At 40.7% G+C, this 12,248-nt stretch overlaps 1 protein-coding gene across 18 annotated transcripts in view; it reads left to right on the top strand.

Annotated features, from left to right (window-relative positions):
* MADD (MAP kinase activating death domain) overlaps positions 1-12,248 on the top strand; it is a 68,633-nt gene that overhangs the window by 23,953 nt on the left and 32,432 nt on the right. For 6 of the 18 annotated variants that reach the window (XR_010783776.1, XM_066551419.1, XM_066551415.1 and 3 more), the window contains exons 8-19: positions 571-749; positions 1,344-1,579; positions 1,949-2,105; positions 3,060-3,166; positions 4,015-4,208; positions 4,794-5,125; positions 5,767-5,906; positions 7,130-7,231; positions 9,176-9,235; positions 9,692-9,794; positions 10,829-11,015; positions 11,181-11,331. Coding sequence is in view for 17 of the 18 variants with exons in the window: in XM_066551419.1 (XP_066407516.1) it covers positions 571-749; positions 1,344-1,579; positions 1,949-2,105; positions 3,060-3,166; positions 4,015-4,208; positions 4,794-5,125; positions 5,767-5,906; positions 7,130-7,231; positions 9,176-9,235; positions 9,692-9,794; positions 10,829-11,015; positions 11,181-11,331 (1,948 nt within the window). In the remaining variant the exon portion in view is untranslated. The remainder of the gene's footprint in view (positions 1-570; positions 750-1,343; positions 1,580-1,948; positions 2,106-3,059; positions 3,167-4,014; positions 4,209-4,793; positions 5,126-5,766; positions 5,907-7,129; positions 7,232-9,175; positions 9,236-9,691; positions 9,795-10,828; positions 11,016-11,180; positions 11,332-12,248) is intronic. The other 12 variants (XM_066551421.1, XM_066551411.1, XM_066551416.1 and 9 more) reach the window with 5 other exon arrangements.

Below are 12,248 nucleotides of genomic sequence, written 5' to 3'. Positions count from 1 at the left end.
AGGACTGATTCTCCACTTGTGCTGCTCCTTGAAGATTTTACAAGGGTTGAACTGGTATCTTTATGGACAGATGAAGGCTTTATTCCAATGGAAAGTGGAGGTTTTTAGGGATAAATCAGGTGTTTGTGAAGAGGTGTCTTCACATTTTCCTGGAATATCAAATTACTGGTTGAATAGTCATCTTTAAGGGCAAGTTTCAAGGCCTCTAATTCCCAAGATGTATTCAAATTACACATGGAAATAACTTTACAAGCAGTAGAGTTATGCAGTGCCATACTACTAGTGGTCCAGTTAGGACTATCTGTTTTCATGTCATGAATGATCTAGCAAAGTGGAATTCTGTGCTACTCCTTGACTGGCTCCAGGACTGTTTCAGCATTGAGGAGATCATTTTGACAATCACCATAAAGGAGGGGCTGGAGATGCTTGTTGACTCAGCGTGGAGGTGGTTTAAGAGGAATTAATGGAGCATGCATAATTGTTGCAATTGCCTAGAGGGCAGGGTAGCTCTGATCATTTGTTCCTTAAATAACTGTTCTTGCTGAATGTGTGCATAATGTCCTTCAATAGGCCCTGGCCAGCATGAGCCTGAATACCCAGCCAATTCTTAATCTAGAGAAGTTTCATGAGGGGCAGGAGGTGCCTCTGCTGCTTGGAAGACCACAGAATGATTTGCAGTCTACTCCCTCCACAGAATTCAACCCTTTGATCTATGGAAATGATGTGGACTCTGTTGATGTGGCTACCAGGTGAGGCTTAACAGGAAGGTGGCATTGAGTCTTCGTAGAAGTTTGCCCTTGAGGGCAGCACAAACATTTCCGTGGGTGAAACAGTATCTCTCAGGTACTATTGCAGATTCTCCTTGACATCCTGTGGGGAAAAAGAGCAGTAATTACAGTCTTTATCTCACACAGTTATGTTCATGCAGGTAATAGATATATCTTGAGGGGGTGTTTTGCTTCTTACATTTTCCTATAGATCATCCACTTTACCTGGATTTGTCAGTCTGATACTGTATCCTCAGCTTAAATCACAAACCTTAACTATGGAAAATAAACAACTGGGGACTTAGTTGTTACCTCAGCTCGTAGAAACAAGAATGATGTCCTTCACTGAGTGAGTGTTTGTGTTAAGATGGTGAAGTAGAACAAAGTGATTTCTTGGGTTTTGATTTGTTTGGATTTTTCTTTTATTTTTTGCAAGACAGCTGTTTTCGAAGAAGAGTTAGGTTACTGTTCTTCAAAGGTTTGAAACATATGGCATACCTTTTAAGGGCTCTCTTTATTCTTTTTTTGTTATGCTCTGTGTTTTTTTCTAATGTATTGTTCTCTGTTTCTTTTTAGGGTTGCTATGGTGAGATTCTTCAACTCACCAAATGTTTTGCAAGGTTTCCAAATGCATACTCGCACTCTTCGCCTCTTCCCACGACCAGTGGTAGCCTTCCAGGCAAATTCTTTTCTTGCCTCTAGGCCGAAGCAAACACCTTTTGCAGATAAGCTTTCCAGAACACAGGCAGTAGAATATTTTGGAGAATGGTCACTCAACCCTACTAATTACGCTTTCCAAAGAATTCATAACAGTAAGTGTTGGTCTTGCCTTTCCTGTACTTGGATGTAATGCAGGAGCTTAAAAACCAGACATTCTAGGGAAGGATTTAATTTTATACCATATTAATCCTGCTGGGGTGGGGTGGGGGGGAGGAATCTGGTTCAAGGAATATTTTTCTCTTTTTTTGTATGGCCTCATATGTTTCTCCCAAGTTAGCCCTGCTATTGGTGAGTTGCTCCTCCAATTAATTTTAACTCTTGTTTGATTATGGAGAAGTCTTGTAGGTTTCTTAAAGACTGCCCCTTTGTGCAAGACTTAGTAGAGGGTAGTGTCATTGTGAATGAAGCCTTTGACACCAGTAAATGAGTTTGGTTAATGCTCTCCTTGGTTTTTTGTGCAGACATGTTTGACCCAGCCCTAATTGGTGACAAACCCAAGTGGTATGCTCACCAGCTGCAACCCATTCACTATCGAGTCTATGACAGCAATTCACAGCTGGCTGAAGCCCTGAATGTCCCAGCAGAGAAGGAAACAGATTCTGATGCCACTGATGACAGGTTAGCGGGGAACATGCCCGTAGTCACATGAGAGTTATTTCAGATTGCTGGACCTGTCCTACTTCTCATTTGCAGCCTTTTCCTGTAGTCTGCCAGGCTGTTGTTTCATTTCTTGTCTGGGCAGAGTACTGACACTGAAGTAAATTTTCTTACTGCTCTGTTATCACAGCAAACCTCTTAACCCTTTGCTAGTGTATTCATTTAATGTGATTCTCCATACGTATTTTCCTGTTTTCTTTTGCCACCCTTATGCAACTTGACATTTGTCATTTCCTCACACCCTAATTGTCTTTTCTTCCATGCTGTTCTTTCTCTGGTTATTTTTGTTGCAGTATTGCAAATACTCTCATCCATCCTACAACTCTTAAATCTCTGTTCCCTATCCATAGTTATGCAAAGCTTGTTAGTACTACCCACTGCCTGTGACCACCTTGTGTGTTTAGTAAAATGAAAGGAAAGTTTATATAGTAGTTCTTGGCCATATTTCATGGAGTTTTGTGTCTAGTTTTATTCCCTTTCGTTCCTTCCTGGTTTGTGAGATCTTTCAGCCTTGGATTTGCGCGTATTTTGCATTCTACACAGCACCAGTGGTCCTAACAGAATGGAATTTATCACTAGTGTAAAAAGGAAATGCTTTTACTTGTGATTCCCAGTTCCCTTGAATTTGTCCTACATAAACACACACGTTTTGTGAATTAATATACTATTCTCTACTCACTTATGTTTAGCCTCATAACTTTACTAAGAGATTTTAAATGTCTTCCTACAACTCTTCACATACCTAGAAGTTATGGTTTTTGCTCTTACCTTTCATGAAGTTGGCCTGTGAAATTTGTTGGTAGCTACTATAATATGAGATTTTTGGGAGGTCCATGAAACAGTGCTGATTCAGGTCTTTAAAGCATCAGAGCCTGCTGTTGCTTTGATGCTGCCACTCATCTCTCTCTCTCGTGGCAGTGGCAGTGACAGCGTCGACTACGACGATTCAAGTTCCTCCTACTCCTCCCTTGGTGACTTTGTCAGTGAGATGATGAAATGTGACATTAATGGTGATACCCCAAGTGAGTAACTTTTGCTTTTACTTTCACAAGGTCCACATAGGTTCCCTTTCCTAATTCATCTGAAGCACTTTGGGAAAATGGCCTCCCCTAAATCCCTGAATCAGAATGAAGTATTGTCCCATAGTGGTCTTGCTCTGAGGTAAAAGTGTGTGGGTAGACTGAGAAAGGACATTTCTCCTGCTTACAACCAGCTTCCTCCAAACAACACTGTGAAGAGGAAGAACAGAAATAGGTGCTGCTGAACAAAACTGGTTCACTAGATCTGGAAACAACCTGCTGCTGCCAGTAAATACTGTGCAATATGGACAGTAGAGTCTCTGAGACAGTGAGCTCTCTCCTGTCCCTGCATATTGGTTCTCAGTGCTAGCTTTAAAGTATTGCTCTGTCCTAGTGGGGACAGAAAAATGCATTCTCTGTGGCTTATATGGAAGCTGCATAAACATTCATTTTGTTCAATAAACTAAATCTAGAAGTCCCAAAACATTTCCTGTGTCCCAAGGACAAGAGCTAATAATCATAAGCTGCAACAAAGAAACTCTGCTTGGATGTAAAGAAAAGAATTTAATAGTTATTGTAGTTGAATAGTTCCCAGGATCACTGTAGAATGTCAAGCCTTGAAAACTTTGAAAACTCAGTGGGACAAAGCCCTGAGCAACCTGCTTTAATTTTGAAAGTGTTCCTGCTTTGAGGAGAGAATTGGAATGGATGACCTCTAAAAGCCCTTTACAACCTAAATTTTTATGCAAGTTGATTCTGTTGAACAGTCCTCATCTTCTAGGAATACTTAGTTAGATGGGCAAAAGGCTGAGGAAGGCAGTTTTGTTTAATGAATGATGGTGTGTTTGCAGATGTTGACCCCCTGACTCATGCAGCCCTTGGTGATGCTAGTGAAGTGGAATTTGATGATTTTCAAGAATATTCAGGGGATCCTGATGAACAGACCATGGACAGTGAGAACTCCCAAGAGAATAACCAGCCTCGTTCAAGTTCCAGTACTACAGCCAGTAGCAGCCCCAGCACTGTCATCCATGGAGTGAATCATGTGTGTACTGAGATGAGTTCAGCCTCAAGATCAGCATATTAGGATATAAAGAATGGGAGAATGCACATGGTTCTTTCTGAGAAGGGCAAAAGCTAATAGGACTATGACACCATGCACAGATTTAATTGCATGCACACCCTGGATTTTCTGAGCAAGGTGGAGTTTGCTGGTATCCTCTTATGCTGGGATAGACCATTCCTGTACAAAAAGTTCCAGTGCATTGAAAAATGCATTAGCAGAGAGAAATGGTCCAGGTTGGGACTGCAGGAATTGCTTTTACAGAGTCTGGAAAGACCTGATATCTTTAAGGGAACAGGTAGTGGGGTGGGGAAACTCAAGAATTTGTGGTCTTTTAAGAAGAATGGGAACATGGTAATGGAAAGCCATTATCCTGAGCTAACACTTCCTAGTCAGAGCTGTTTTAAAGGGAAGTAAGTCCCTAGAACAATGCACAAATACTGTAGTGTGTATGAAATCCTAGTTTAGAGACACAGATAGTGAGGATGTGGTGGGGGCCCCGTAGCAAGTAACAAGGACTGTGCAGATTTCCCAGTTTGAAATAATTGTTCTTGTCCTGCCCTTCAGTTGTATGTAACGCAAATTAGCGAACAGATCAATGATTTGACTGGTCCACAGGAGGCAGCAGACTCAGCAGAAATAGAGGAGAAGTTGGCTGCTGGATTTTCAAACCATCTCTCTTCCTTGCCACTGCAACCAAGCTTTCCCAAGATAAGCTTGGATCGTCGTGAGAGTGACATCGCAGCTGGCAGCATGAGCTCCTCAGAAGGGGCGGTGAGGAAGCGAGAGTATGACAATCCATACTTTGAACCACAGTATGGTTTTCCTACGGAGGATGAAGATGATGAGCAGGAAGAGAGCTATACGCCAAGATTTAACCAAAATCTCAATGGAAGCAGGCGAGTCCTCCTTGTCTCCTGCCCTTCTGTACAGTACTTCCGGGGTTTCTGTCTGCTTCATGTAGTTTAACATTCATGCACTCAAATGTCTTTGGCTATTGAGATTTATTGTTGATCACTTTCATTTAATATTGAAGTGCTGTCAACTCTTCTGGTTTGAATAGAAGTCTTTTCTTAGTCCCTCAGTTCCTTACTTTTATGTAAGCAGTAGAAGCTGTGAGAATTAACAGTTCTTTTTAGAACATTCTAGTATATCATGTACTGATTTCTGGAAACTGTTTCAGTAAGTCTTTGTCTTTTGGGGGAAAGATACTGCAGTGATTGGTGGCAATAGGTTTTCTTGTTACTCCTTTCAAACCAGAACCCTTTCACCTACAAGTCTGCCAATGCCCTTTTGTAGACAAGTTTTCAGCATGCCCTGAAAGGCTATAAAATCCTGAATGTAAAGATGTTTCAGTTCTCTTTTTTTTTCTTTTCCTTGTTTGTTTGGGTGATTTTTTTTTTCTTTTCCAGAGGGTGCCGGTAGTATGGTGAAAACTGGTGGGAATGAGACCAACATCAGTCTCCCACAACCATATGATGTATTGATTTGGGGTGGGAAGGGGGAATGCTAATAACAGTTGTACTTAATTTCTTTAAAGGTCTCAGAAGTTACTTCGGCCAAACAGTTTAAAACTGGCCAGTGATTCTGATGCAGATTCAGATTCCAGGGCCAGCTCCCCAAACTCTACTGTCTCCAACAACAGCAGTGAAGGTTTTGGGGGCATCATGTCTTTTGCAAGTATGTACCATGCATTAATTAAGCTAGTTTTATTTATTATATCAGAGTGTACAGAGAGATGTAATAGAGAGATGGCTAGTCAAGAGAATGAGTTGGTTGTCAAATTGTGACCAGCTCTTGAGTAGTCATGGTGGCTTACTGACAACTGCTGACAACTACTGCTTTATATATTCTTCAGTAGGAAGGACTTTGGTTTTGTGGTTAGCCCCTTGAGTTGTATGGCATTTTAGAGCGCAGATCAGAAATTTCTTCAGTTTCATTTAAACAAAGCATTGTGTAATTTTATGAAACTGATAAAAAATCTTACACTAATATGCCTTCCATACTGCCATGTTTTGTGCTGAGGTGCAAAATTCAATTCCTTTATTGCCTACTTTCAATTATATTTTAATAAAAAAAACCACAAGTGTGGAACATGAATCTAGAATCTCTTAATCAGTGACAGAAGGCATGGCCACTTGAGTCTTGCACTACAATAAAAAGCAGTGAAAGAAGTTTTTAGCACTGGGGAAAATATGTTAAATGTTTCTGGTAAGATGACTTACTAAAATAAGGCTACAAAAAAAACAAAGAACCAAAGAAAATTGAAATAATAAGTTGACACTTTAAATTAATAACTTGAAGTGTTAATCAGCTCCTTTATGTAAATATGATGCTTTCAGGCTGTCTATGGGCTATGTTGATGATGCATAATTGTGTCCTTAAGATCTGCCAGTACCAGGAAGAATGTATGTTTTTTCCTAATAAATGAAAAGCTTCTATTTCAAAGCATGGTTTCATGGCAGATTTACAGTATTTCGCAAGACACAGTGCACAGTCCTCACTTCAGAGTGACATGTTTTACAGATCTTCTGTCATCCTGTTTTCTCATGTGGCCCAGCCATTCATTTGCTCCCAAAAACAGGATCAAACTAGAAGATAGACCTAAAGTGATGTGATCTAAGTGCAGGAAGACAGGAGGATTTTGCTGTTACATTTCAGCCTCGAAGATCCAACATCAATTATTGTAACACAAATGCCCAGACTTACGATTTTGTACTGTTTAGATTAATCTGATTACAGATGTGGTTGCAATGTGAATGAGGTCATATTATGGTTGTGAGACTTTTGGGTAATAAAGAAGAACTTAATCATTGAGGATCTGAAATAAGATGGCAAATTACAGGATCTTTGGGTGCATGCAGTGAGCAGTAGACATTAATTGTTTTTGTCTTCTGTCATAGGCAGCCTGTACAGAAACCACAGCACAAGTTTCAGTCTGTCCAACTTGGCCCTACCAACCAAAGTTGGGAGAGATAAGAATACTCCCTTTCCCAGCCTGAAAGGTAATAATTTTTCCCTTTGTCTTCTACAGCCTTTTCAGTTCTTGTGACTTGGCAGTCTGAGGTCCTACCCCTAACAGGAATCCTGATAGTGATGCCTTTTGGTTGTTTGGGTAGGGGCTGTGTTAAGGAGCAAGACAGTAAATTGTTAAAAAGGAGCAAGAAAGTAAATTGTTATGATATTTCTCAGTCAGTCTTTTTCCCACAACTGTTGAGATGGGAGAATGTCTGGTCTAGGCTGAGTTAACAGATACAAAACAAAACCAACATTCATAGTGTATTTTGTTCTGTTTTATTTTTAAGTACTTAGTATATATACTAAGAATGGGAACTAAGAGGTAGGTCCAGCTTTTGTACTGCCACTATCTTCATGCTTAGCCTTATGTAATTTATAAGAGTGATGATGCTGCATTTGTAAATGGGGGTAATGCCAACCTCCCATGGAGACTGCAGATTATGTGAGTTTCAAAAGTGTTTATCATCTTTTCAGATTGCTAAATAGAAAATCAGATTACAATCACGCTTTCAGTTCTATGAGAGTGAAGATCAATCCCTAGCATATGTGCACAATCTTTTCATTAGAACATCTCCTGTTTGTCTGCAGTGTCATTAGATAACATGTCTGAATGGGCACTAGAGAAATGCCCCTCACACCATGGGTGTTAGACAGCCTGGTCATCCTTTTACCAAATGTAATATCACAGGGGTGACTGAGCTTGTACTGGTGTTGTAGTGTTGAGACCTTTTCAGATGCTACAGAGGAGAGGTTTTATTTTGCCTTTTGAGTTATTCTATCTGATTAGAACTTACTGCTTTTGTTTTAATGTGTTGATTTTTTTTTCATTTATTTTTTCCTCCTCATCACTTTTATCGGTAAAGATTACTTTAATCTGGAATTGGGAAGGGATGTGGATGAAGGTTGGTATGATGTTTTGCTGACCTTTGACCTTGTAGAAACAAAGACCAAAAGGTGGATTTTGTGTTTCTGCTTTGGACTTTGTTTTTGAGACAAGTAATCATTCCCTGTGTGTAAAATAAGGAGTAACAGGACTGGTAGGGTGAAAACACTAGCAGAGACTCTGCACAGCTGTTTTTGACAACCTTTTACCAGTTGGTTATGTTTTTATGTCCAGTTGTACTGGATAAGAAACATGCTTCGTGTCAGGGTTGTTTCCATGGGTAAACTTAATGACTGATTCCATGCATTGGAAGAAAACAGTGATGGGGTTTGCCATTCCTCATTCATGCTTTGTGCCTCATCTTCTGCACTTTGGTGTTCTTTTCTTGACTGTTTTAATCCTGTAGGGCCTTTAATGTTACTGTGCAGATATGAGGATGGGATTTCCATGGAGTAGCTCAGTCTGTTTTATGCATGTGCAAGTGTGTGTGAGAGAGTGTGTGTGTGTGTGTGTGTTCTTTTACATGTGCATGCTGGCTCACTGGGATGCCCACTGGGCACTTCGGTGGTTTTTAGATGTTTTTGTCTCTGTTGTAGAGATACAAAGTTGCTACATTAACTTGTTCTTGCCAAGTGTGTGTTTCTAACTGTAATGGGAAATGATGCTGGGACTCCATTTCATTGCTGCTGTTTGACCACTTTCCATCTTCCTTTTTAATTTTTATTTCATGTGCATCCATTGATATTTTTTCCTTGGTGATGCAGATGGTTTTTGTAGTGCCTTTCAAATACAATATGTGCAATAATGTCCTTGAAGATGCATTACACTGGTTCCACGATGCCAAATTTCAAGTCAAGCACTATCTCTTAAGATAAGTTATTCTGGCCCTTGTGGTCTTGGGCTTTCAAACATCCTTCCTGCTCTAGTGTCATTTGGGTTTTATTTTGAGGGAGGGCTGGGAAGAAGCTGGTAGTTGGATTCTTTTGATGCTGACAGTGGGGAGTGTAGGTATTTCAGTACACTACTAATTGTATATTTTGTGTCCCAGTATTTGGGTTAAATACTATAATGGAGATTATTACTGAAGCTGGCCCAGTAAGCAATGAAGGTGGGTTCCCTACAGCATGAGCTGTGCATGATGTAACAATTTCCAGCATTCCCTGTGCCTGACTTCGGGCTACCTTTCTCGCTGGGTAACCAGTACCACATGATCTATACTAGTCACCCTCAATGCATTATGCTTTTACATATAGTGACTAATTTGAAGATGATTCTTGTTGTGGAACTGCATGCAGAGCAGCCAAACTTTTCCTGCCTCTCACCTCCTGCTCCCATTACCATCTCTTTTTCTCTCTGCATTACTCCCATTACTGTTTTCTGCCGATGTGTGATGCTAGAATATGATATATGCTGCTGCTTTTTTGGAGTTTCCATTTTGTTTGAAGTCTGTTACCTGTAATTCAAATAGGTGTGTTAGCCAACTTTAGTGTTGCTTGTTACTGTCCTGGGATCAATTTGTTTTCTTCCTGCCCTTTCCTCTCATTCTGTTTCCTCTCCTCTTTAGGAAACAGACGGGCCCTTGTTGATCAGAAGTCTTCAGTCATAAAGCACAGCCCAACAGTGAAAAGAGAATCTCCATCACCTCAGGGACGATCTAGCAATTCCAGGTAATATTTTTTTCCTGCTTTTCAAGTATACAGTGTAGTTAGAGTGACCTCATACCTGTCCAATATTTTCTCAGAAGTCTAGCTGTTGAAAATTAAATAGTACTTTTCTCTTGCCCTAGACCTGGACATGTTATTGTCTAAGAAGATTTGGTACGGATGTCTTAGAGTTAATAGTGCACATGCTTATTTTTCTGTGCTCCAAAATGTATCCTCCTTCTGTCTGAGATCCAAAGTCTTCTAGGTTTCTACTTTAATTCAGTAGTTATTCTTTGTAATTGAGTGTTCTGAACAAGGTGATCTAGCCCATTGGAGTTTTAATGCACCGTGCAGGGGGATCAACTGAGTCCAATGAAGAAGTTTGATTCCATAAATTCATGTGAAGTGCTTTTCTCAACCTTGGGAAGGGACTCAGAATGGTGCAAGTAAACATTACTTGACCTGTGCCTGTGCTTTCTTCTCCCTTTCTTATGTAGCAGTCATGGGTAGAGTGAATTTATTTTGACCTACTGGGTTTGGTGGACAAGTAAGAGCAATAACTGCAGTTCAGACTGGGGAATGCAGTAGGTTGCACAGGAGTTTCCTTCTTCTTACCTTTCCCTCTGTGGCAAAAGAAGCTGAGCAAACATGTGCCAAGGCTGCTGCAGTAATGCATTAGTAGTGCTGCACTTCCTCTTTTAAAGGAAGCTTACAGCTCAGATGTGGGGGCTGTGGAAGAAGGTTGAGGCATAAAGATTCCTATGGATTCTGAGGGATGCTGTGAAAGTGAAGGATAAAGTGGTACCTAGAGGAGCTAGAGGAAAGCCTGATTATGGCTTTTTATAGGAAATAAAGGACAAAATAAAGTATTTGATACTATACCTATGGAACAGAGCTTGAGCTATGTGCAGTTACATTAGCAGCAGACAGTGCTACATGTCAGATATGTTGATAGGGAAGGTACTTCTGTGTGTGCCCTGGCCATAGCTCTCTTCCCATGCAGGGCAAGGTAAGCAGAGGTTAACTAACTTTTGCCTGCTTTCTCTTAAATATATCAGTGAGAACCAGCAGTTCCTGAAGGAGGTGGTACACAATGTTCTTGATGGGCAAGGCGTTGGTTGGCTGAACATGAAGAGAGTCCGACGTCTGCTGGAGAGCGAGCAGCTCCGTGTCTTTGTGCTGAGCAAGCTGAACCGCACGATCCAGTCCGAGGAGGATGCTCGACAGGATGTCATACAGGACGTGGTCAGTGCTGAGCTCGGCAGGGTCCTCACTCTGCCTGTCTGCTGAGGCTCAGTCCACAGGAAGTTTTTGTCAATTGCGAAAAGATGGTGTTACAGCAGTTTGAGATTTTATGTTCTTGACTTTCTCACATGAGAAATAGCAGCACTAATGGGGCTTTCATTGCAGGAGATCAGCCGCAAGGTTTATAAAGGCATGCTGGACCTGCTGAAGTGTACTGTCTTGAGCCTGGAGCAGTCATATGCAAATGCCGGCCTGGGAGGTATGGCCAGTGTTTTTGGCCTGCTAGAGATAGCACATACTCACTACTATAATAAAGGTAAGAAAAGTGTTCGTGAGAATATAGTGTTCATGAACCAAACAAGATTGGGAAGGTAGCTGGTTTTGTGCCTTTTGATATTTCAGGGCTTTTCCAACACTTCTAAAATGCTGAGAATTGTACCATTGTTACTGAGGTCTTATAAAGCTTGAAGCCTGTTTCTTACACACATGTTACTGGACCGAAGCAAAATAATGGCCATACTGATACTTAATTGAAAATGGAAACTCTGCAGTGAGATACAAAACCTGGCACTTCTACAGCTGAAGTGGAAAGTCTGGGAATAGGGACCTTCAACTAAAACTTCCCAGCCACAGTCTTGGAAAGTTGTTGCAGGCAACCTCAGTAGGGAGGGAGATACTTGTAATATGCAACCATATGGTGACTTAGGTCTCATCAACCACATTGCACTACACAATTATTCTCATACAACTAAATATCTTAGAGAAGAAAGTCTGGAAGCATCTCCTAATTTTTCAGCTGTTTCTTAAGAATCTGATTCTTAATGCTAAATAAGAAAGTGCATGCTAAGGAAGAAAGCAAAAGATAACAAAAAGATAAATCTCTGCTTAGTATCTGCCTTTTCTGTAATCTCAAATGATGAAAAGTTACTTATTTCATTGTAGCAGAGAAGTAGCATCTACTAAACCCTTTATAGCTGGTGTTCTGGGTCTTGTATCAGGGATTTTTTAATGAGTCAGATACACCCCGTGTCCCTGTCCAGCATTGTTGGAATGCTGAGGAAAGTAAGGAAGGCTGTGCTAGTGGAACAGTCCTGAATGTGGAGAATGGGCTGATCTTGGTAATTACAAGCTTTTAGTCTGACACTGATTTCTAAGAAAAATTGGAGTGGTTGATGTGAATCTCAGTAGTTTTAGAGTGAAGACCAAATAGCATAATTTGATGGTAAGTAGAGT

This window comes from Molothrus aeneus, chromosome 6 (genome assembly GCF_037042795.1).
Source record: "Molothrus aeneus isolate 106 chromosome 6, BPBGC_Maene_1.0, whole genome shotgun sequence".
NCBI lineage: Eukaryota > Metazoa > Chordata > Aves > Passeriformes > Icteridae > Molothrus > Molothrus aeneus.
This window is presented reverse-complemented; position numbering and strand designations above follow the sequence as displayed.